This window comes from Patiria miniata, unplaced genomic scaffold (assembly GCF_015706575.1).
Source record: "Patiria miniata isolate m_02_andy unplaced genomic scaffold, ASM1570657v1 HiC_scaffold_5, whole genome shotgun sequence".
Classification (NCBI taxonomy): Eukaryota; Metazoa; Echinodermata; class Asteroidea; order Valvatida; family Asterinidae; genus Patiria; species Patiria miniata.
In genome coordinates, this window is record NW_024037072.1 from 326,104 (window position 1) to 351,811 (window position 25,708).

The 25,708-nt window shown below is 39.0% G+C and overlaps 3 protein-coding genes across 5 annotated transcripts; 1 reads left to right on the forward strand and 2 right to left on the reverse strand.

The window, feature by feature from the left end:
• Positions 1-646: 646 nt before the first annotated feature.
• On the reverse strand, positions 647-5,959 carry LOC119741502 (death-associated protein 1-like). The gene is made up of 3 exons (XM_038217280.1): positions 5,755-5,959; positions 2,887-2,989; positions 647-2,427 (listed from the first exon to the last, which is right to left on the reverse strand). The coding sequence occupies exons 1-3, from the start codon at positions 5,801-5,803 to the stop codon at positions 2,262-2,264; spliced, it is 318 nt and encodes a 105-aa protein (XP_038073208.1). The 5' UTR covers positions 5,804-5,959; the 3' UTR covers positions 647-2,261.
• Positions 5,960-6,254: 295 nt separating this feature from the next.
• LOC119741500 (pre-mRNA-splicing factor CWC25 homolog) lies at positions 6,255-12,858 on the forward strand. 3 transcript variants are annotated; one of them, XM_038217276.1, is made up of 10 exons: positions 6,255-6,350; positions 7,832-7,888; positions 8,326-8,498; positions 9,062-9,191; positions 9,824-9,936; positions 10,205-10,274; positions 10,376-11,358; positions 11,664-11,763; positions 12,269-12,330; positions 12,749-12,858. In XM_038217276.1, the coding sequence occupies exons 2-10, from the start codon at positions 7,871-7,873 to the stop codon at positions 12,855-12,857; spliced, it is 1,758 nt and encodes a 585-aa protein (XP_038073204.1). In that variant the 5' UTR covers positions 6,255-6,350; positions 7,832-7,870; the 3' UTR covers position 12,858. The 3 variants fall into 3 exon arrangements, with proteins under 3 accessions (XP_038073204.1, XP_038073205.1, XP_038073206.1); XM_038217277.1 differs by lacking the exon at positions 6,255-6,350 and adding an exon at positions 7,523-7,603; XM_038217278.1 differs by lacking the exon at positions 6,255-6,350 and adding an exon at positions 7,697-7,715.
• Positions 12,859-13,444: 586 nt separating this feature from the next.
• Positions 13,445-25,338, reverse strand: LOC119741501 (Golgi reassembly-stacking protein 2-like). Its single transcript, XM_038217279.1, has 8 exons — positions 25,088-25,338; positions 22,481-22,561; positions 21,743-21,946; positions 20,466-20,552; positions 18,915-19,045; positions 18,168-18,327; positions 17,712-17,859; positions 13,445-16,503 (listed from the first exon to the last, which is right to left on the reverse strand). The coding sequence occupies exons 1-8, from the start codon at positions 25,148-25,150 to the stop codon at positions 16,247-16,249; spliced, it is 1,131 nt and encodes a 376-aa protein (XP_038073207.1). The 5' UTR covers positions 25,151-25,338; the 3' UTR covers positions 13,445-16,246.
• Between the last annotated feature and the right edge of the window lie 370 nt (positions 25,339-25,708).

Here is a 25,708-nt window from a genome sequence, read left to right on the forward strand (position 1 = left end):
TTGACCCCAAAACCAATCCCAACTTGCCTACTCCCAAGGGCAACCCCCTACCAAAGTTAGACACCAAAATCTCATTTCTAACTCAAGTTATCATCCGGAAACCATTTACATTTAACTCACCACGGTGACCTTGACCTTTGACCTTTTGACCCCAAAACCAATCCCAACTTGCCTACTCCCAAGGGCAACCCCCTACCAAAGTTAGACACCAAAATCTCATTTCTAACTCAAGTTATCATCCGGAAACCATTTACATTTAACTCACCACGGTGACCTTGACCTTTGACCTTTTGACCTCAAAACCAATCCCAACTTGCCTACTCCCAAGGGCAACCCCCTACCGAAGTTACAACCCCAAACAACATTTCTAACTCAAGTTATCATCCGGAAACTAAGCTGCCCGGACGGACGGACGGACGGACGGACGGACAGACATACATACATCCGGACGGACGGACGCCCTAGGCGATGACAATACCCCTCGAGCCTCTCGGCTGAGGGGTAAAAAGGAAGCGAATAGAATAAGACTTCCAGCATATCTGGAAGAACGATGACAAAATCACTCAGGAACATTCAACAATAGATATCAAAATAAAATTTCTAGAGGTTAATGTCTTTAAATTTAAGGGTTTGAAACCACTTAGAGTTGTTATCACACATGATTCTTTGATTGTTTTATTTAAACATCACTCCTACTGATAATTTGGCGATAACTCATCATTTTTCAACTTTTATTGTAACCAATATTTTTCTTTCATTGTTTCTTAGATTTTTAATGAAGCCAAACAAGATTAAAATCTGGTTTTCAATATCAAGAAGCAATGCAAATGAAGAACAATAAAAAATAAGATATTCTGCCAGAACAAAAGTTTCACTTGAAATATATTTGTTTTATAAGACAATGATAAATGAGGATTTTTAATCCATTTTGCTGCATAAATCTTTGTAAGAACACAGACTTCTTTCCAACATGTGACATCTTAATTACAAACATGATCACATCAATGTACCTTTGACAAATAAACACTTTGCTGATTGCAATGTCACCCGACGACAATATCAAGTTACAACCACTGACTTTACATGCATGTCTCAAAACTAATGACACATGTGAAGCACCTCCATTTTTCTTGTAGCGCATCAATTCCACATGTAACCAACATTTGCTAATACCATCCAGCTTCAAAAGTTCTGAAGCATAAACTTTGTCTTTGCCTCATCAACGAAGAGAAAAAATGAAGGAATGAACATCAACACCACTCTGTCTCAAACATTTTTTTTAAGAAAAAACTTTTGGGACTAATAAATGTTTTCCCTCTGTCCCCCGACTACACGTGAACAATTTTCATTTCAGTAATTTGTTTTCTTTTCAACTTGAAACCAATCTGAAGATTTTCTTTGAATGTGACATCACTGATCTTGGCTAGTGACATCTTGGCAGTATTGGGGAAATCATTTTCACTTAAGTGACTTCACCAGTATAATGTGAGATCAATAGTAAATTTAGCAAGAAAGGCCCCATTTTTATGATCCTTCTGAGCAGAAAAGATCGCTCATCATATTTATTTGCTAAACATTCTGCAAAGCAGCTTCTGTGCTTAGCATCTGCATGAAATTTGTCTCTGATTGCAAGTCAAAATACGTGATCACTTTTGTCCGACAAAAAGCTGAAACTTACTTTTGTTTATGTTCTGCACAATCTCGGTAAAATTCAGCTGCCGTCATTTGCTTATGAGCTCCATGCACAAGTACCCCCTCAACGGTAAGAAAGGGAAAGCTGGGGTAGACCACTGGGAGAGATATTTGAATGCAATGCCAATGATGCCCAACGCTTATGCAATTATATGGCTTTGTATACATTCAGAATAAACCAAGTGGAGCGTACTTCCGGTATGAATCCGGTATACTATCCACTGGGCACCAAAAGTAATCAAACAGTGCCCTCTCTTGTTTGTGCATGGAACCCATATTAAGCTCAAGCAATATTTCAAAATTTGCTTTACACAGAATCATTTTATTCTATGCACACATCCCAATTTTGTAGCGACGCAGCATATAGCCCTTTGTGTTGTTATTTGCAGGCACATTGAGTACTATATGTATTTGAACCTTCATCCTTCGTTTGAAAACATGTTGGCCACTTTTCGCCCCTCCCTTATCCATTACCCACCCCCACCCCTTGCCTTCTCCCCACCCCTTCCCTTTTTTTTTTCTTCACCTCTCCTCAACCTTACAGATGATGAAACAAGTCAAGGTGATATCTATTTCCTGGGCTGTTGTACGTTGTGCATCTGCTTGACTTGAGGGCTCTTCTGGTGCGCAGGCATGGGCTTGTTGTGGAATGCACGCACAGCCTCAGGCGGAAAATCCTTGTTGCCTCTAGAGGGCGCTCCAGAGATCAACATCTGCACATCCGGCTTGGGTGGACTGTTAGGTGTGAATAAAATACAAATTGGAAATGCAGTTTACAAAGTTGTATGAGTACAAATGGCACCATTACTATCAAAATCACTACATAGTTCTTGCAAAGGTGTTTTTTCCCTTCAAAAATGAATACCTTCATTAAGGATCTTTCATTTGGCATGGTCTGGACTCTGGAGTCATTTCAAATGACTCCAACAGTCAATCTTCACATATAGTGGCTCCTTACTGCTTTAAATGTCAAACTTTTGATGTAATTAATTCAAAATGTTTAGAAAAAAAATTTGGTTCAGTGCAACTGTGCGATTCTGACACGGGTGTTATTCTCCTACACCTGAACATTTGTTTGTTATAATGTGTCTCTTCTTCAAATATTTCTCGGTGTTTTTGAAGGACCCAGAATGTCAGTACCAGACATAAATTCATCCTGACAGTGACACTGTCTTTATGATTGTTTGTTTTTACCTGGTTGCAGGGCCATACTCTTCCTCCTCCTCTGGTGTCATTTCTTGCGGCTTCTCATGAGGCTGCTTGCCAGTTTGCTTGATACGCATACCACCGGCCTTCACTGGATGGAGTCAAAGTATATACAATTCAACAAACAATCTCATGAATTTAAATGCAGAAATGTAGGGGCCTAATATTTGGGGGGTTTTTTCGAATTGGGAATGAAAAACAAAGTGGATTTCCATCTTCTTTCTTTGCCTGTATCGAAAGTAAAATTTTCAAATCCCATACAAATTCTGCGAAACAATGTTGCAACCTGAGGTTGCTTTTTTTTTTCCTCATGTTCAATGATCCTCCATCCAGCACTCCAAAAAATGACCAATACGCTTTCATGTACTTTGGTTAAAATTCAAGATTCGGAAAGATTCCCATATCTGGTCATCACTTGACACCCTATGCACAAACCCTATGAGACTGGTCTGAAAAATGTTAAGTGTTTTCTCAGTAAATATTTTTCCTGCTAAATATGACTTTCTAGGTGAAGGGAAAATCAGTGGTTTGGAATCATTCACTCAATAGTTACTCCAGTTAGTGCAGTGTGCATTGCGTGTGGTCTGATCTGGCAATACCCCTAGTTCTAGGGGTAATCCGGCAAGTGGTAATTGATTGAGAAATAAGCTAACATGAAGGCAGTGGATATTTAGCCGGAGACGGCAAACCTTTAGTAAACGTTAGCTTGATGGATATGCACTGAACATGCGCAGCAGTTACTGTTTTTTTGTACTTAGACATTTTCCGGTGACAAATTTTAGTCCGGCTCCATGCCAACATTATCGTTGTTACTCCATTTTCACAAGATGGGAATCAGACCATTTTACAATTTCGGACTTTATTTCCTTTGAAAAAATCCTCCAGAGCCACAAATCTGAAAAAGAAAATGTAATGAAGGCCGAATAAAAAAAACAAACATGTTTCTCGTCCGGGTTTTTGAAAAAAAGGAGGAAGCGGGGCTTTTTATATGTCATTTTTTATTTGTTTCAAGATGGCCGCCATTTAAAAATTTCCTTCAACCGTTGGTGTTTCCACTGTTCAAAGACAGCTTTAAAATGAAAGATAAGTTGGACAAGAGAACTGAACATATTTACAGTGTCATTTAGACTTGTATTGGTCTACAATTTATTTTCCGATGAATTTGTGGACTTTTTTGGTGTTTTTTGTACTGCATTTTTCAAAAATGAAAAATAATTTTAAAAATCCAGGCGGCCTCCAAAAAGGAAGCAGGTGGGGATGTCACGCCCCAACTATCGCATCGGTCCCAACTATAGTTGGGACTGTCCCAACTATAGTGCGGCAGTTGGGTCGGCCCAACTATAGTTAGGACTGGAGTTGCGCCGGATGCTTCATGCTTGATAGATCTTGTTGGATTAAATGTTCCGCGGCGCTGGCACCGTGTATTCGTCGTGCATGCATGCCGCAAGGCTGGCCGGCCGGTCACGTGGTACTGCCTAGTTGGATGAGTTGTCCAGCTGCTGGGTTGATTGTCCAGCCAAGGGCGGATCCAGGGGGGGGGGCCAAAGGGGGCCATGGCCCCCCCCCCCCCCCAAAACGAAACCAATTTTTTGTTTTGTTTTTATGTGACATTGCAATAAAGGCAGGCAATGAGTACACCACCATCTTTTCCTCAAAAAAAATTGGTTAAAGTGGTCAGAAATTGCCTCAGATCGCACCACAGAGCATCTAGAATCCAAAAAAATTTCGGGGCCCTTAAGCGGGCCCCGAACCCCACGCCGTAATTTTTTGACCCACTTTTTGGGGGGAACAAAAAAATTTTTTGGCCCCCCGAAAAATTGTGTTCTGGATCCGCCCTTGTGTCCAGCAACATTTTGCAAAATTCAAAGATTGCCGTGGCCGGCCAACTATAGATGGGCCCCACCCATAGCTAATGTCAAAGGTACCAAAAAGTCGGACAGTATGTAACAGAGCTGTAGGGAATGTTTTATAGTCGTCGTACATCAATGTAAACTATAGTTGGGACCGCCAAATAAAAATATTGCGGTGGCCCAACTACAGATGGTCCCCACCCATAGATAATTTCATTGGTCCCAAGTAAAGTCAGATGTGTATTAGAGTTGTAGGGAATGTTTTATAATCGTACAACAATGTACACTATAGTTGGGACCGCAAAATAAAAAGATTGGAGTGGCCCAACTATAGATTCGCCCCATCAATAACTAATTTCAGTGGTCCCCAGTAAAGTCAGACGTGTATCAGAGCTGAAGGGAACGTTTAACAGTTGTACATCAATGTAAACTATAGTTGGGACACCGCAAAATAAAAAGATCGGAGTGGCCCAACTATAGATGGGCCAGCCCAACAATGGAACTTACAGTTGGGACCGTCCCAACTATAGTTGGGACAGGCCCAACTATAGTTGGGCCAGCCCAACTGTGGCACTACAGTTGGGACAGGCCCAACTATAGTTGGGACAGGCCCAACTATAGTTGGGACCGATGCGATAGTTGGGGCGTGACAGGGACGAGAAACATGGTTTTTTTATGTTAAAATAATAAAAGAAGAATATTCTTATTTTTTGGGATGGGAAAAAAAAATTCAAAATTTTGCAAGCGGGGATCGAACCCGGAACTTCCCGCTCATGAGATCCGTTGCTTATCCACTAGGCCACAGGTGCTACACAACCTTTGGTTGTAATTTAATATATCTTATAATTTAGCCCTATCTTAGAGAGTACAGCGCCCTCTGTTGACAGGGATAGCCACCAGCAATATATCCACCCTCTAACATAAACACACACAAAAAAACAGTTTTAAAATAACAATAACATGATTAAGTTTTAGTTTTACCCAATATCAAAAACATTAAACTTACCTGCAGGCGGATGCCCAGCTTTCAATTCTTTTTCATCGACGTCACCCATAATACAACTACGGATTTTAACTACGTCTGAAGAACTAGCTCTGAATAACGTTTCACGTTTGTGAGTGTGTCCGTTTCAGCAAAATCCACACGTATGCACGATGCAGTGATGCACGTCCACGTAAATAAACGTAACCCAGCTGTTTACAAAATGCCTGGCTGACCTTCAAATTCACGCCCAATAAATTTGAAAGACAACTGCTGAGAAATAATTCAAGTTTCTCTCAATAAAAAGTACACACCAAAAGTTTTTTGCTTTCCTAAAGCATTCTTAATATATTTTAAATTGATATTTTACTTTATTCGTAGTTTATTTGGATGATACAAGGCGATAGGGGGAGCACCCCTTTGACAACTAGTTTTGCATGACCTTTCACGTGTGACCTCTGAAATTGCAAGGTTCGAACACGTTCCCGGGGTTAAGGTCGGACTTATCAACATAAAGTCAGGTGCAAATGACAAGACTTTTTGGAAACGAGGTGAAAACGTGCGCACATAATTCTGACGTATACACATCCCGGTCGTAACCGACTCTGTACATCTTAATGGCGAGTAAATTCTGCTTTTTCTCATGAAATTTAAAGCTTTTTAGCTCGATAATTACAGATTTGATATGTTTGAAGTGATAAGATTCGCTTAAGGATATAAAACAAACGATCGATTTAGAGGTACTTGTGAGAAAGATTGTTGTTTTCATTGTCATTGGCCGCACAGTACTATCGCAAGCTCTGCGTACTACAGAGCTTGCGATAGTACTGTGCGGCCAGACGCAGTCGGGCTAGCGTGCAGTACAGTGTGCAGCACTTGCTTGAAAACTTGGGGTAGGAAATTATATAGTCGGACTCCCTATTATCGCGGCATCCCTATTATCGCGGCATGGGAAATTTCTCTTTTTAGAGTGTCAAAACTCCTTCAAGTGGCGATTTTTATCCAGTTCACCAGTCATCAAGGATTTTCTTCCGAGTTGTATAAAAAGGACGATTAAAAAATGTTGTGTCTTTCGGGACTTTTAACGATTTTAATAAATATTAACGTTTTCCAAAACTTGCAAAATTTTCCCTCACCGTGTCTGCTAAAAGGTACCGTTTATATTTTAACATAAATCTTTAATTGCGCTCTGTCCATGAAAGTTCCATTGTCTGGTTCCCATTCTTCAGCTGCAAATGTAAAATGAAGTCGAACGACGATATTTGCAGCGCGAAATCGTAACAACTTTTACGGGATCAAAATAAGCACCGCGCGTTAGAGAAAATAAAACGGCACACCGTGTAAAGTGAATGGCGCCCTCAATCTTCGATCAGTAGACTTGCCTCAGGGATTTGTGTTCTCCTTTCGGGGGAAGGGCAGGGTCTTAAGAAATCATCCTGCAGACATTTTGTCTTTAATCAACTTGAACGTTACAGGGAAAATATCAGACTTTATTCAGGGGGTGTTTTGGTCAAAGATAAACTATGAACAAAAAAGTTGGGATCATTATAAAAACCACTTCCCGCATACCGCGATAATAGGGAGTCCACCTCCGTTCACACACGCCGCGCATGTCTATTTTCACAGGCATCGTACACGGAATAAACCACACCACCCGTCAGATTTTTTTATATTAATTTAAAAAGGAAGAGTTATACTACACATAAGACAGGACAATTCTGGAAGGTTAGTGGGCAATCTCTATTCCGAACGAGAAACGTGATAAGTACCGCGATAATACGGCGTTCCATACTACTGAACACACATTCCATTTTGAATGATTAAGGGAAATAAAAATAGCCCAAACAGGCCTTGTCAGAAATGCCAATAAATGGGAAGTCATGAAATTTTTATATTTTTGTAATAAATTATTCCCAAATGATGTCTTTGCCTTCCTTTTTAGTTTACACTTCAGCGTCATCATGCATTTATAATTTCATTCCAATGTGTGCTCACAACAATGCATGTTCCTTTTGCTCCATGAAAGAGATGGCACGTATTACTGTGAAACTGCTTAAAACGTTACTGTAAATGTAATCTTCTTTTTCATTTCTGGTTGCAGGTGTGATCTGTCCATTAACAAGTGAAGCAGCAAGTAACAATGGGTGGAGGAGACTTGGTAAGACATCTTGAAAGTTTGTGAAAGGAGTGTTAGGCTGAGTAAACAAAAAAAGTAGTTTCTCGTCCGGCCTTTTTGAAAGAATAAAAGAGGCAGACAGGTTTTTTCTCTTCTTTTTTTCACCAAGATGGCAGATTTTCCAAGTTGGCGGTTGGTTTCTTCAATATTCTTGACTATTTTGCTGATTCAAAATTGTGTCCAAAGGAGCCATAAGTGATAACCCTTTCTACATAGCTACAATTTTTGTTTTGAAACCAATAAAAAGACAACAAAAAAAAAGGTCGCAAATGTAAGAATTTTTAAAAAGTTGCCAGGAAGAAAGGAAATGGGCGGGTATGAAAAACTTTTATATATTTTTTATCTTAAATCTTCTGTAGCATGCAGTTAAAAACAATATACCACCTCCAGTTTGAACTTGACTTTCATATCGGTTCCAGAATCTGAAGAAGAGTTGGGATCCCCGTCGCCATGACAACCAGGAGAAGAAGTGGAAGCTGGAAGAACTAGACAAGAAGGAGCGACAGAGGATGAAAGAGATGCTTGAGGAGCGACAGGGGGAGAGATCCATGGAGGACATGAGGAGAAAGGGAGAAGAGGCTGGAGTCATTCAGTAAGATGCCACTGGCTTGCATCTTAGATATCCAAATATATGTTTTGAAAAATTGGGATTTTCAGCATTATGTATTGTGAGTCCGAAAATCAATACAAGAAATTAGACTGCTGCAAGAAACAATGTGTCTACCATTTTTTTTTAGATGTTTGATGGAAAGTTAGTCAAGTTGACCCACATTATATTTGACTAATTTTCTGCAATTTCTGCTCAAGCAGTTTTACTCTGCTTCGTGCTATACAAATCCTTGATATAGGCAATGCCATGGCATGTTAATGGGGACATGACCCCCCAAAACTCAAATTCATTCGAAAACTTCTTCAACACTCCATACTCAGGTGTTTGAAGTATCACTATAGTCTGGTAATTGTGAGATAAGAGTGAGGGGATCATTTTAGTAAAATTTCAATTTGTTTATCATTATAATAACCGGCACTACAGTCAAAGTGTAACGTCAGTGACCCTTACTTGAGTAAGGGGCGTTATCCAGTTTGCCTTTAATAATTACTTTGTTGTTAGCTGTTATTTTATTCTTGGATCTTTTCATTCTCTGGCAATAACAGAAAACGCAAAGACCGTGTAGACTGGATGTACAAAGGCCCAGACAGTCATACTAACCCTGATGATTATCTGCTTGGGAAGGAGGTTGATAAAGCCATATTGGAAGCCCAGCATGGTAAAAAGACAACCGGGGTGAGTTTCTGAATTTGGTCTGCAAGTTTATAAAAACTGATCAATTTTGTCTCATCTTTTTAAGGCAGTGGACTCAAATGTGTAAACAGAGATAGCAATTTCTAGCCTAGTAACAAGGGCAAGTGAAGGACTCCTTACATGTCACACAAGGTTTTCATCCTTTTACATATATGGGAACGCATACCAGGGAAAGTAAACAATGAGAAGGAAGTAGACTGCTCTCTGAGCCCTCCTTTACATCCTAGACTTTACTCTTATATCTATGGAATTAATTGCTACAATGTTCATGCACATATGTCTGCTTGGTTCCTTACACCAGTGTGTGCCATCGTTTGCAGCATATACATAAGAGTTTAAAGAGGAGATGTTGGGAACCAGTCCAGAATTGAGAGCCCATATCACACTATGCTACATGTCATCATTTGCACTATTTTATACTTTAATAGAATAATTGCATACCACAAAAATGTCCTACATTGACAGCAGTGTATTGTATTCTCACCACCTGTCATTAAGGATTTTTATACAATCTATCTCCCTGTTAAACAATGACAGTATTGAGCCTGCCATCAAGAAATGACATGTTTACCCCTAACTCCCACTCACAACTAACTGTGATTTCTGTTGACCAGACCCAGGGTGGCATTGCTTCTGCAGGGGCAGTAGTCGGTAGTTCAGCCAGTACTTCCATCGATGCTAAGGATATGGCCAGGAAAATGAGAGAGGATCCTCTCTTTGCAATCAAGTGAGTTTAGGGACACCATTGAAAATGGAAAGACTGCTGTTGCACTATACTTGGAGCAAGTGCGTACTGGGTTCTTTTGTGATATGACAGTAGATTTTAGATCAGAAACATATCTGCATTTGTGCATTACACCCATAATCGCACAATATCTATTAAATAGGTTTTAAGAGAGAGGCCCAAAAAGTGCTAAAAAGTGGCAGTTTGCCCCATGTTGTTAATTTCTGAATAATTGCATTCCATTTATTATAATATCTTGTGTTTATTTCAGAAAACGTGAGCTCAACAATCGGAAAGAGCTGGTCAGTAATCCAATCAGAATGAAGCAACTGCAACAAATGGTAAGCCAATGGTTTTTTTCCTGTCTGAGTCTAAGGATGAACACTTAAGTTCAGAATGGTATGCATTAAAATGCATCATTGTTTGTTATTGTTCATTTCAGCTACAAACCCAAGTCGGCAAAGACAAAAAGAAGAGCAAAAAATCCAAGAAGCACAAAGACAAGAAGAGTACAAAGCACAAGAAGTCACATGCTGCTTCCAGCGATAGTTCCAGTGAGGAGGATCACTCTCCCAGCCCAGCTAAGAGGAGAAACCTTCACCAACACACATCGCCAGAGAGATACAGAGTTAAAGGCCATCATAGGGATGAGGACAGGCGGCGAGAAAGTCCCATCCGCTCTGGACGAGACGAGAAAAGGAAGATGCCATCACTTGACCCAGCCAAGATGAAGAAACTCCTGGAACGTGAGATGCTGAAGAAGCATAAGAAGCATGTAGATGTTTCCGAATCATCGTCCAGTGAGAGCGACTCAGATGACAGGAACGCTACAAAGCAAAAGAGGCAGATCAAATCGGAGCATCTGTCGAGAGGTCAACACGCAGAGGAGGACCGCAAACAGAGGTACAGGCCTCATGAGAACGTAAGCGATTCACGGAAAGGGCGAAAGGATAGGAGTGTTTCGCCAGAGGTTTTGAAGAGGAAACATGGTGTAGGAAGTGAGAAGAGTTCAGCAAAGTATGGATTACAGAGAGGAGCTAGGAGTTCAAGAAGATCACAGAGCCAGTCTCCAGAGAGAGTACCAAGAGACCAGTTCAGACACCATCATTCTGAAAGCAAAGACAGACACGCTGGCAAACACCATGATAGATCACCCTACAGGGACTCTGACAAGAGCCGTGACAAACACGCTGAGAAAACCAGGGACTTACGTAGGGACAATAGGTCACCGTCGCCTGAACCCAAAAGAGACAAACACAGTGACAGATATGGTGACAGTAGGGCTGAGAAACATGGAAGGAGGGAAAGGAGTCGCTCGAGGACACCTGTGAAGGAACGTGGGGAGTTCAGAGATAGATCCAGGAGGTCTCGGAGCAGATCACCCCAAAGACAAAATGGCAGTCGGGGAAATGTTGTTTCCAAAAGGTAAAATCCTGAGTGGTAGAAATGTCCGAAAACATACACTTTGGGATTTGTCTCCCTTTTCTAATAAATTGAGTGGACTTGAAATGATTACCTAAAAAACAAAGTTCCTGAAAATGTTTATATTATTCTCAAAGCCAACCTTCAATGATTTTAAAAGTACTTCACAAATTGCAATACATGGCGCTGCATTTTGTTAGGTAATATCAACCTATTAATGTTCCCTGGCTGTTAGTAGCAATCCATACAATTGCAAGGTTGATGCTTTCTGTGTGAAATCACTCTGTTTATTGAAAATGTTGCCTCAGAAAATTGACTGCAGAGGAGATGGAGAGAAAGCGAGCAGAGATGATGGACAATGCCAAGTGGCGTGACGACCAGCGCAGGGAAAGAGTCAAGGTTTACGAGGTCAGTAATTGGTGGTCCTGGTGTAGTCGTTTCATAGTGTTTGCAGCTGATGTATTCGTGAAGGATCACAAAACATCACAAGTCTGGTCACAAGTCCAATCACGAGTCGATTCACTTGTCCAGTCACAAGTACTAGGGATTAATTATAACAAAAGAATGCCTTTGTCACAGTTTATTTCAACAACTTGTGAGTTGACATGGGACAGCATGACTTATGATTCACTTGTGATTCACTTGTGATCCCTTGTGATCCTTCATAAGAACTGTCATTTCATTTGCTGAAAAACAAATCAAATCAAATGGCAGCATTACAGATGATGTAGTGACTTTTTTTTTAATATATCAATTTACCAAAGTATACATGTGCAAAAGACAAAATTGAAACTTAACTTACTTTTTCCCTCTTTGTATGTTTTCTGTTTATGTTTTCTGTTTTTATCCTCACTTGACTGAATGGCATTGAAAACAGGCCATTTTTCAGTTGAATTATTTGTTTTTTACACAGAAAGAAGAGCATGCCGAGTTGGAAATGGAGAAAAAGAAGGCCAAAACTGCAGAATTTGTTCAGTAAGCTCACTCTTACAAATATCATCATAATGTCGGACATTTTTAAATATAATTCTTACGTCATGATGTGCTTTCTGAGTCCCAAAAGTATAATTTTAACAATTTCTGATGGACTATAAACGTTATGCTTAGCGGCCATCTTAGAGGGCATCTGTTGTTATTTTAATTCAGTAACAATGAATAAAGCAAAGGCATTGCCCTTTAAGATGGCTGCTATGCAGATGGTATTATGCATAGTGATTGTCTTATAGGGACAGTGCCTTGTTCTGCTATTGTTACTGCATAAGAACAACAAAAATGCATTCTGACATGGCTGCTTTGCAGAGTCTTTTTGTGTGTTGTCTGAAGCACACGCGTCATGCTATCCACCACATTTTTGTATTTTCATGGCACTTTTGTCGCCCTCTTCTTTCTATAGGCCGCTGAAGTTACCTGATAATAGTTCCGTTGAGGATCGTATCCACAGGAACATCTACAGCATCCAACGGACAAAGGCAGCACTGGACAAGAACTTTGCCAAGCGATAAAAAATGACGGACAACATTCTTGTGTATCATAATAACCTATAGGCGGACGCAGTTGTCGCGGAACTTTTTACATTTGCATATCTAGCTCCTAGACCTATTTTCTTGAAACTCAATGGTTCTTGAGTCTGGAGTGCTGAATGGTAACACATAGCAACTGATGAAGACTAGTGTGCAACTGCTAGTGTGCGAATGTATAGGTAGATGTTTTCAGTGCCCGACGTAATCTCGCCACGCCTATTTGGAATATTTTTAAAGTTTTAAAAGCATTTCTAAAGTTGTAACACTACTAAACACATGATGCCCACAATGATGCGCATGCAAAGTGATATCAAAAACCAAGCCTCAAGCTGCGTCCAAGTTTCTTGGCTGTGGCTGGCTGTGGCAATTGCATCTTTTCTTATTCTATTGTGGTATGATATGATTGGATAAGGTTTTAGATAACCTTTTCAAAGGAACATTTTCAAGACTCTTCTAAAACTGGACAATGAATATTTTTTTTTACAAACTGAATGTCCAACAAGATATACATGTACTTATTAACACTATTTTTATACACTAAGCACTGAAGGGAAATAAAACAAATTTGATATTTTAAAAATATTTTATTTCATTATACTTTTTACCATTCATATCACCATCAAAGAAGTGTTCAACTGCAAAACTTGCATATCTCCACCTTAAGTCAATAATTTACATCAATTCAGAAACAAACTCATAATTTATTATTTTTTTGTAAAGAGTTTTGAAAAGAGAACTACACAAACCAAGCCAGAAATCATTTAATCTGATGTTTCATGTTCTTAATTGTACATGTGGTTTTAAGACAAATTCAAAACTTTCCAAACCGTTTGTTTAAATTTGTTATTTTCCTTTCCTGTGAGAAAATGCCAATAAAGTAGATCACATCATGAATTAAATTGGAGAAATCTGGCACATTTTACAAAAGTGTGTTGGCATGAGATTACATATTCTGCAGATATAGCAACCATTTACGCCAATTTATTTACATACATGTGGAGATGTGAATTTTTGTCTTTACACTTTTTTTCCAAGATTAAATAATAAAAAAATCAAGACTGTAATGCATGTCAATTCATGTATTCTGCTTGATCACTGTTATGTAAAATTGCTGGGTATTTCTCAGGAAGTGCAAACTACAATTAAAACGGAAAGCGGAAATACTACATAGAAACCAGGACTTATTTCATCCAATAGTATAGCGCTTTTCATTCCTTTTTCATTTTAAGTAGTTCTGGTTCCTATAATTTTTAAATAGGCAAACAATTAACTTCAATCGATTGCCTAAAATCCTCAAAGGTTACCTGTTTTCATTTACACGCTGAAATTCACAGGGGCCTAAATTCTTTCAACCCTTTAAGAATCCTTTGCAGTTTAGCATGAATTGCCAACTTTTTGAAATAGCAGAAGCATGCGGTTGGAATAGCTTGACATTTTCAACACAATTTTTCCATTACCTTTTCCCTGGATGAAACACCGGTATTGTTTGAATTTTGCGACCTTGATAGTTTGAAGCGCTCTTCAAAGATATTATCTTTCATATTGGAAACACAACTGTCTCAACACCACCACCAGTTGAGAAAGACACCGTGATGGTGTCGCAAGCTCCTGATACGAGCTCTAACTCAAGTCCCAAAAAGGTATCCTTTATTTAATTGATATAATAATGGGACAGGAAACAAACTTTCATGCTCGATGTCTCAACATTAACATTAAAATCACAGAAAAGTAATGTGAACAGACTTGTACTTGTTCAAAGTGTTTAAATATTGGATTGTACTTAGATTGAATTATTTTGATTAACATGCTTTGAATGTATGCAAATGCGTTTTGAAAAACTGTAATGCTGACAAATTAAGGGGAACCCTTGACTATTCAGCAATGAGCGAGGGACTTCCCCATTCCTAAACTTTAACTTTGAATTAGTTAAGCCTTCAAGTAAAAGAAAATGATTGCCTTATGAATCGGATCAAACAATTTGTCCATAAGCCTACAAACTATGCATATCTATACTGGCACTGATATAAAATACCTTAAGCACTGCAGTATTTTCAAAGATTTTGTTGCAATATATAATTTTCCAGCTCTTAGTGCAATAAGAAAAATCCCAACTCAAATACCATATCCTAAGAACACCTATTTGTAGCTTTAAGGAATGTTTCTAGTAACAAAAAAAATCTATAAAAATGAACTTAAAAAGGTAGTATGTTTGCCAACTTAAGATGATGTATCTAACATATCTTTGCCCTCCAAAACAAATTACTAATGCTGTTCTTTTTTTCCTCTTTTTCCTATTTTCTTGTCAGTCAATCAGGAAAGTGTAAGGGATTACAATGTTTACGAGAGTGTTGAAAGCAGAGTTTTACAGTCCATTTTTTGGGCAATCTTAGCTTTCCTTTTACCAACAGAGCATTTTTTTAATCACTAAAAATGACTAGAAATATTCTGCAATACTGACAGCCATTTGAACAGAGACAGGATTGGACTTTATGCAGGAGTTAGGTTGGTGCCTCTGTGGCGGTGACCCACTTCACAGTGTGATTAAGCAGGGTACTAGGCAACAAGTGACAAAAGAGACTTAATACATAATTACAATCGGGCAAAATTCAGTTCAATTTTCTCCGGCATATAGTAAAAGGATCTATGAAATATTTGAATTTCTAGACTGCCAAAAGAATTGAGGTGCCAATTTTTTGAAAATTAAATTAGCCTTTGTAAAGATTTTTGTTGGATTTTCTCATATTTATGGAGCTTTTTAAACAAATCACATTTTTTCGTATTCCAGTTTATTATTGAGAGGTATAACAACATGGGGAAATAAAATATCCCAATTCAAGATGGCAACTGCTGGGGTACCATCATTCTAACTGCCCATGCATTCTTTTGCTTATTAACTTCATGAATCCTCCACACTCCGCCATTGTGCAATGAACCAAAGACTAACTACCAATAAGAATTAAGCCCCACTTTCAAGTTATGAGCACAGCTCATAGAGTTTGCACAAGCAAGCGTTGGCACATGCACCGTGCAATACACCAGAGGTTTAGCTTGACTGTTTGCAAATAATCAGTTAACCAGCCATGGAATTTGCCTTTTGTTTTGATTTTGAAGAAGATTTAGTTTTGTCGAAACGACTCAAACCTTAATCTTGCAAAACTTTCAAAATCACAGGAGATTTTAGCGGATTTTACAGGACTGAAGAACATGGAACTAATCCACTTTTACTCGATTTCTCTTGGAGTTTGAAGCGTTAAGAATGAGTCATTGATTTCCTGCACAATGAAGAATTTTTGAGAGGGTTCCTAGCAAAACCAGGAGGGTGTCAAGCCAAGTCACCAGAGATGAGATGAGGTTCCTTCCTGGTTAGAGAGTTACGAGGATGGCGTGGTAGTCTGTGGAGCTGTGCTGATGCCAGCAGGGAGGTTTGGCAGGGGTGTGGGGCCCGGTATTGAGATCCCTCCAGGGAGAGAGACCGGTGGGGGCAGGGTGGTGGATGCTACAGTGGTGCCTGGGGCGTCTGATGTGGTGCTGACGGGTGCCACAGCTGGCATGGGCGGCAGGGATATGTTGAGGTTGGATAGACCGGGGATGTTAGCCAGGCTGACTGGCGGCAGAACACCTGTGGAAACTGCGAACAGAAAACACAGAGGGATTGGAATATCAAGGAATCACTTGTGGGTTGATGACATCTATAGAGTGGCCCTGGTAACCCCTGGTAACCTTTTTTGGTACTATAAATGCCATCGGACAACTGCTGTGAGTTTTTTTCATTTTTTTTCTCAAACATATTTATGTAACTTTCTCTCCATTGAAACTGTACACAATGAAAGTAGGATTTAGAAGGGCTTTAAAGGAATTAATGTTCACCTTGTGAAAGTTTAAGAGATGCCCATCAAAGTTTCTTACAGACAAACTGCATCTGAGAAGAGCTGTGATATTTTATCAATTCCAACATCGTTGTTGGAAATAATATCATAAAAGTACACGATCTGATAAAAGCCTTAAATGTTCAATTTACAGTGAGTCAACTATTTCACTGTAGCCCTCTTGTTAAGTAAGCAAGTCCGCATGCTCACTTTATTTTGTCACTTCAACATGAAAAGATCTACAAATCTTTCACCATTTCAACATACTTCTATGTCGAACTGAGAATACTTCAAAGCCTGAAAAGTAACTACCTTACTACACCGCATACATATTTATGAGCCATATTTTGTTGGTTGATGTTCCAATGTGTCTAGGAAGTACGCATAGCTACCCTGCACACATGCACACACGACACACATACTATCACCCAACCTGTCAGTAGTTCTAGGGAGGGAATATGCCAAGACTAGTTCCTTGAACACAAACCATGCAACAGTTGCGATTGAAAGTGGCGTTGCTGGTGGTATCATACTAATACAGGCATGCAACTGGGAATTCAGGAGAAACAACGAGGAAATTCAGAACCACACAAGACTTTGTACACTGTTTTTCATTTTGTAATGGCATTCATGAGAAGTAAAAAACGAGGAAATCAGCGGATCCGAGGAACAGTTGCATGGCTGCTAATACCATGTGACAGAAATACGATTACACACATTCCATGTACCAGATTTCCAACAACTTGTTTCAAATTTTGGTTATGAAACTAAACATGTATGAGGTGTAATAAAACAAATACCACCTGGTTAATTTCGAGGAAACAAGTGCAAAATTACTGATCTCTTCGCATTGGGTGATTTTGACTACCTCCCTCTGCTTCATGTCAGCAGATGGTCCGATCAGTCAACAACTTAGCACCAGTGAGTTAATACTTTGTGCCCTTTGACCATAACGTAATTGCATGCTGACCTGGTGTAGTTGTTTCTGTGACAGGCACTGTGGGTTGAGCCCCAGCATCAGCAGGATTAGGGATTTCCACAGGAGGGTCTGGTGAGAACCTCACCCCAGCCACGCCTTTCTCAATCTGACTCGTGTCTGGTGTGGATGCGAGGGAAACCTGCAACATGAAGGCAAAGACAGACGCTGAATTCAGACAAAGTCAATGTACACAACATTTTCGGAGCATGCATTGCAGTGCTGTATATCTCTTGAACTCTTTGAGGCATTCATTATTTTCAGTGTGGGACAACACCTGGTATTCCAGGTGAGGCCACAGATGGTAGTAAGAAGCCTCTAGAAACAACTGAGTGTTTATTTGCCCTTAACGTCTTTTCTTCTACTTTTGAAATGCTTAAGTATATACTAGCAGCACCCTTCTTGATTTCATATCCATTGCATTTTCACATATTACAAGAAGTCACTCACCTCAGCAAATCCATCCCCATGCGTGACCTTGACGCTGTCCATGTTATCCAAGGGAACCATGGGTGCGTTGAGATGTGCCGAGAATGTCATCTTACGACCTTCAGGGAAGTAGCGTGTGGGTATCCGATGGAGGTAGCCGTATCCGATACCACAGCCAAGACTTTCCATAGAACAGTAAAACAAAAATGCAGTGAATAAAATGACACACAGCAGGAAGTATGTGAGTGTCTTCCTACATGACTCACATGTGCAACAGTGTTACTCTCAAGATGCTGTTCCAAAGCCTTCAGCTTGTCAACATTTAAAGCCAATCAAATTCAACCTTTCCAACTACAAACTTGTATTCTTCAATCCAGAGCACTTTTTAACGTGGTTCAGAAAAGAAAGCTATACAGGTACAAAATGTATTAACTGAAACACATGTGAAAGTGGCCCAACAGGGTTAAACAGAGAAAAACCAAGGTCATACAAAATTGTCCAACAGTGGTTTTAACTCAGCAATGATATTCATTCAAATGATTGGCAAAAAAATCTAACAAAGCAAAAACAATCAATCAGCTGATCTGAGGAAAAGTTGACATGTTCTTTTAAGATATTGATAATTTGCAAAGACAGTACAGTTTTGAAGATAAATGGGGCATACATGTAGTGTTGGAAACACTGATGTCAAGGGGATATATTACTCTGCATGTTGCAAGCTTTTACCAATAACAATTTGTTAATTTTCGAGGCCATGTTTCTACTTACATGCCTTCTCCTCCCCAGGTGCGGTTGGGTGTGATTGTGATTTCTCTGCACCCGTCTGTCTCCACGTTATACACATACAGTTTGAGTGGTCGGTTCTCATGCGACTCAATCAGTGAAAACAGATCTTCAGACTGCAACCCCAAAAAGAAAGACAAGAAGTAGAGCATATGTAGTGCATGGATAGCGCTATGATGGACATGCAACTCTCACATGTCTGATGGTCACTGAGTACTGGGCCTTGTTTGCACACTTTATTGTTGTCACGCAACGTTTGTGAACAGACACAAAATTCAACTGAATTGTGACGATCAAGCAACTCTACTACTGAATCAAATAGTATTTCTCACTTCAACCCGTACAATACATAGATTAATACATAATAAATTATGCGTTTCGTCATCTAGTATCAGATAGAAATTTGCATTCACAAGTAAGTGTGTGGCATTGCAGAGGAACGTTTTCATAGATCTTCAATTCTATTACATAAACTGGCCAAATGGCAAAATACCTAGACAAACTCTGAATTTTACAGCACGTATTGGTCCAGTGTTGAAAACTGTGATCAGTAACGGTTACTAACCATGTCCGAATGCAATTATTTTAACTCTGTGGCGATGTCGCCAGCGTCCTTCGGCAACACGTCGCTTGCAATTTCACCACGTGTAAGCTGATTGCGCGTCAACTTTTCAGTCGCGGGACCATTGCGCAACCAAATTGAAACCGGCCTTTATACCATATATCTATGTACTGCTTGGGTATGAATGGAGATCTCCAGCGTTGAATAACTATTTTTAGCTGATCCTGCTGATAAGCAGCCTACACTTTGACAGTTGTTACATTTTTAGACACATGAATCTATTTCTGACAGCTAGGGTCAATCATGTAGATATCGATATCAGGCAATCACATATCACGTAGATTTATCTAACTTTTTCAAGTCCGTTAATAATGTTCCACCAATAGTGTTGTATACCATTGGATAGCCCTTGCTCTATCCAATAGCATTTTGATCACAAGTAGCGCTGTGTGACTAGTCGAAGAGTGGTTACGTCGTGGCTATTACTTATAGTTGCAACCTCAATTGTTTTTTATAGTGAACAGTCATGACGCCATGACTAGTTGTGGGGCCATGACTAGAGTTGCACTGCATCTAAGTGTTGGGGCTAATTGGTTGGGGCATTCATGGGAAAGTTTATAACAAGATCAATGTACATGTATAGTCATACATTTGGAATTTATGAAATGATCATTTTAGTGGACATTACGGCAAACAACATTGCTCCTTTCAAAAGTGGAATAAAACTCCACCCGCAAGAAACTGGATAAGCACAACAGTGTCCAAAATGTTTTTTTTTATCATAGATAGACAAAGATGTATCAATGTAGTACTCCATATTGTCCATTCACTTAATCTGAGATATTTCCTAATAACTACATATGGCAAATAGTCACGACTAGTCGGGTAGTCGCAACTTGTCTTTTACATTCTTGTTCTCATTTTCTGGAAGGAGGTCAGAAGTTTTGCACAATTTGGTTACCGTATGCACGTACCTCATGTAGAATGGTGTCAGCCCCAATGATATAGTCTGTGTTGGATCTAAAGCCAGCTAGGGCAGCAGGTGATGTGGGCTGCACATCCTGAAAGATCATAACATTCCACAGAAAACAATTCAACACACACACTGGCTGTAACTATCCGTAAACCTTTTACATGGAGTCCACAAAGATTTTCTTACAAGTATTTGGTTCTGAATATTTAGACAGTTACCAAATATTATTTAACTATTCCTTCCTACTTATCCCGGCAGTATCACTTAAGATGGGGAAAAATCATTTACAAACCACAGAATTTTTTTGACTTAAGAAACCATTGGATTCAGAGAATCATTATTTACAACACTTGTTCAGTGCAATACTAACAGTGCAAATACTAAGTATTGATGTGTGCAACTGGGCATGTATAATGAAAATGAAATTTAATTTTTAATACAGTAAATATACAGACAACTGTTTAAATTACAGGAATACTGTCAGTAGTTAGTACACGTGTACATTAGGCATCTAATGTGTCGTTCAGCCAACCATATGGTTAGGATATTTTAAGACTTTTTTCTGAAAGCCAGTTACTGTAGTAATAACATTCAATTGTAATTATTGTAAGCACATTTGACCTTGGCAATATCCAATATGTACAACATCCAAGTACAATATCTGACTATGTCAGCCAGGGAATGTTGAAAGCCAATTACACCCCTGCAATTTCATAATTAAAAGAGGGTCATTATCAGTGCACAAGTTATGAAGGTGAAGAAATTGGTTTGTGGTCAAATCAAATTTGTATCTTGCTCAGTAATTCTCCTTTTCAATTGTTATCTTTTTGTTCTCCAACCCTTACTTATCTTTGCATTCATAAGTATGCACGTATTTTTCCTGTACAAACCTGTCCAACAAGTTAGTACAGCCCAGACATACACGAGGTGAACACCTAACTGCTCAAGAATTTCAGCTGTTATTTCGAGGCCAGGTGCATGCTACAGTATGCTAAAAAAAAAGGACAAAAACTAGTCTACCCTACACTACGGTACATTTCACCACACACATACATGTAAGCTCTGTTTGAACATGTAAGACATTGCAACATACATTGTGACCTCAGAATCCTCTTCAGTTCAATAGTTTACATTGATACACTATTCATTCCTCTTGATGCCATCCCCCTGCCATACCCACCAGGCTTTTTCTCTGCCCCACTGCTAACTCTCTCCCTACCATAAAAAGATGTATCCATCTACAACACAACCACAACTGTCCACAGAGCCAGGACTCACCAATACATGCCAGACGTTCTCGTTGGCTCCCTCGAAGGAGCAGAACCGGATGCTGACCCCCAGTAACCCTTGACCTCCCCACCTGTTGTTAGGGGTCAGTGAGACCTCTCGGACAGACAGCGTCTTGCTGCTGTAGACCAACACCCTGACCGGTCGCTCTTCATTCTCCTTGAGAAGCTTCTTCAGGGTGTCATCATCCTTGTCCTGAGTTGATCCAAAAATTGATCTTTTCAAAACACTTTAATTTTGCTGAAATGATTTTTGCAGATTTTTTTAAATGAAGATTTGATATTAAGTTTGGTTTTGTGGTTTAATCAAGAGTTAAAAGACTTGAGACTCAAAATCAAGTCCAAGTATGATTTTTCAGCCACTAGGATTTTGAACTTTAGTCACAATTTTCATGGCTCAGATTTTGCCTCAGCCCGTTGGACTTGGACATGGGCTTAAACTAGTCAATGCTTGAATATGTACTGTACATGTAAGTCTGATTGATGGCAAAAATGCCTGGTATTCAGTTTTCTCCTTAAACTGACTCTATTATTTTGTAAAACAGTTAAATGAAATCAATATCTTGAATATTACATAATTAGTGTAGTTGGAATTACATGTACTGTGACTTCATAACAGTCATGGTTAACATGAATACATTTTCTTCAAGGTAGAATTTAAAATGTCTTCTTCTTTCTAAATAGAAAAGATTCAAGCCCAACATGAAAGCCAATCAAGATGAGGACATACCAATCTAGTGCTTCCAATGCCAATGACAAAATCAAAGAAAGCCTCCAGCCCAGCTTTGTGTCCTGGTGAATTCTCCTGAACCTGAAATGGAGGGGAAAACAGAGGTATCATGTCAGAGAACGTCTGAAAATCTATTAATTCCCATTGACAATGAATCTGTAAAATTTTATACAGTCAAAATCCATTTTATAAAATAATTTGAATAAAAATTGAAACATTTAAGTCCTTTCAATTTTTTAGGTTCTCATGAAACTATGGATTCCTCCTCTAAATGGAATTGCTGGGATTTGCAAGCCCCAAGAATGCTAAGAGATGGCAATACATGTACATAAATATTTCATGCTAAGTAGTTGGGGTTCTGAAAACGGAAGAATCTAAACCCTAACCTTCCCAGACCCTGCAAAATCTGCAAGGCTACTTAGATGATTTCGACCTCAGCCACCTTTACTTTGTATGGAACTTGATGTCCTTTGAACATTTCAATACAAAGAATGTACAAGGATTTTGGTGGATTTTCAAGGGTTCTTTCATAAAGAAATGCTTAGGCAGTTAGAATTCATCTCCTCCTTTACTAAAGTACAGCCACGTTATACAATTTCTGTTCTACAGATAACCTTATTAGTATCTCAATGCACAGTATGACCCATGATCACATGCTAAAGTTCATTGCAGCTGGCACAAAATCTATTCAGACAAGTCAAAGCCAAGTTGGCAGAGCTGATACTGAACTTCACCCACAGAATGCTGACGAGTTCAGATGAAACAAATCACCCTGCTCCATTTCAAAGCAAACAAAGGTCTGTGTACACAAAAGGCTACTGCAAAAAAAGACACAGTTACCTTTGGTCCGACTATCATGCACCCATTACCACCGATCTACATACTTGCTGACTTGGGTCATATGTTTAACTATAGTTTGCGGACTTTGGTCTTTTCTTTGAAAATTCATAATTGCTATATTTAAACAATTTGGCAAACATGAACCGTTAAGATGAAGATGTCTATCTGTAACCTTAATGCCCCAGTACACTGGTTATATTTGAATTCCTATATTTGCACTGCTTTTCTAAGACAGACAATGTGGGGAAAAGATTCAGTAAGACAAATGTAAAAAAAATCACACAGCTCTATGCAATTAGAGAAGAAAATGGTATTAGAATTAAGTCTAGACCTGCAGAAACACTGGCTGGAAACTGGCTTATTCTTGACATGAGAAGAGGCTGTCATTTCAAGGAAAGTACCGTATGTACAGCTTGTGCAGTTTCAAGGTATGGGAATCGAATACACAAACAAAATAGAACAAAACAAAGTACATTGTGTACACCCAAAACAAAAAATTACAACTGAAACTTGGTCAATAGAGTACGGTATTTTATTTCGGGGACCAGAAGCAGGACTTGGGAATTAAAATTTGTTTCATTTTCTTATCTTGCACTTTACTTTTTGTTCTGCCAGTCATGGTTTTAAAAACCAGTTTTGTTTTATTACCTTATAAAAAATTGTCAAGTAATTTTTTACAACTTGCAATTTATGAAGACCTTTATTGTGTAGTTAGAGAGGATGAAATAATGCACTTACTAACACAAACTAGTGCCAGTAAAAAACTGCAAGAAGGCACACAGTTCATGTTGTTATTTTCTCTAACATTTAGGATATTGTAGGCACTATACATTTTGTACATATGTAGTCATAAATAAACTCTACTGCTAACGTTGCAAAATAACTGGCGAAAGCAATATGTTATAGTTGAAACACCATTAACTAAAATGTCACTTGGAAATGCATGACAAACTAAAAAAGCGGGAGACATCCAATTTACACAAGTAGCAAAAACACAAGTAATGAAGTATATTGCAAAAAAGTCTTGTGTTCAAGAAATTTAAGAAACAACAAAAATGACACATTGTAAGCTGTGTACACAATATTTTATTTAAGATTTTTCTTGAACATATTTAAAACAATTGAGTTCCAATTTAGGCTTGTTTATTTATTTAGGAAAGAATGTAGTATCCAGACGCCACTTCAGCATGTACAAAGTCTATGGAGGGTTAAGAAAATTATTTCCTAACAAAATTGAAAATGTTTCTCAATCTCAGTCCCACATTCATGTCTTTTCAACATTTTTGGGAAAGATTCCCACCATATCTGGCCATCAATCATTTTTCCCTTCAGTGACCAATCAGCCATCAGATTCAGAAAGTGATAATATGTCCTAATTAGTCAAATTTAGCAGGGAAAATATAAAAGGATTTACTGAGAAAAAACTTAGAATGTTTAGACCAGTCTCATAGTCCTACTCGACTCATACTTCATAGGGTTTGTAGTACACAGGGTGACAAGTGATGCACGGCCAGATATGGGAATCTTTCCCATTTTTGCAATGACTGACCTTTATTGAGATGACATGAGTAAAAAAAAAAGGGGGGCCGTCAGGCTGCAACATTCTTTCAGTAGGCCTAGACTAGTGGCAGGCCAAAACCAAATTGTTACAATATCACAAAGTGCATGGCTGTCCGTAAAGTCCGTGCGTGCCGAACGCACCGTGATCCGTGACGTGCCTCCCCGGCCAACAACCCACAAACGCCCGCTACACCTACGTGTACTTACCCGTAAAACATGATAACCCTCCGTACCGCCACCTGGAACTTCTACGCTGGAATTTCCACCCATTCTAAGCTATTTTATTTTCATAAATCACACGAAGGAGAACAAATATACCTGGAAGGTGGAGGATGAACTGAAATCTGCAAAAGAAATTCTAAATCAGATAAAAATACAACTTTAGATTTTAGTCACAGACTGTTCGGTACGAGCAGGTGATGTGTACGAAGTTCGCTCACTGGTTTCCGACAATGTCACAATTAACAATCGCAGATAAAAGCGGACACCAGTAATTTTCCAATCAAAATGGCTTCTTACGTGGCACATGTATGGTGCATTGTGGGGAAAGAAAATAATATTAAAGGTGGACTCCTGTTGTCATATTTTCCAGCATCGATCAGTTACGTTCAAGTTGTGAAATCAACAGATCAACATATGTATTTGCTATCTCAAGATATGTTGTTTGTTCGAGCGTGGGTTTACTTTGTACAAAATAGGCTTTTGTCATACTTTTGATATTGTCAATGTGTCAGCTGGTTTTATGGAAATTGAGCTGAAACATATAGCCTATTAAAACTCAATCCATCCATAAGTTTCTCTAGCATGTAGTGAAGGTTACATTTTTTC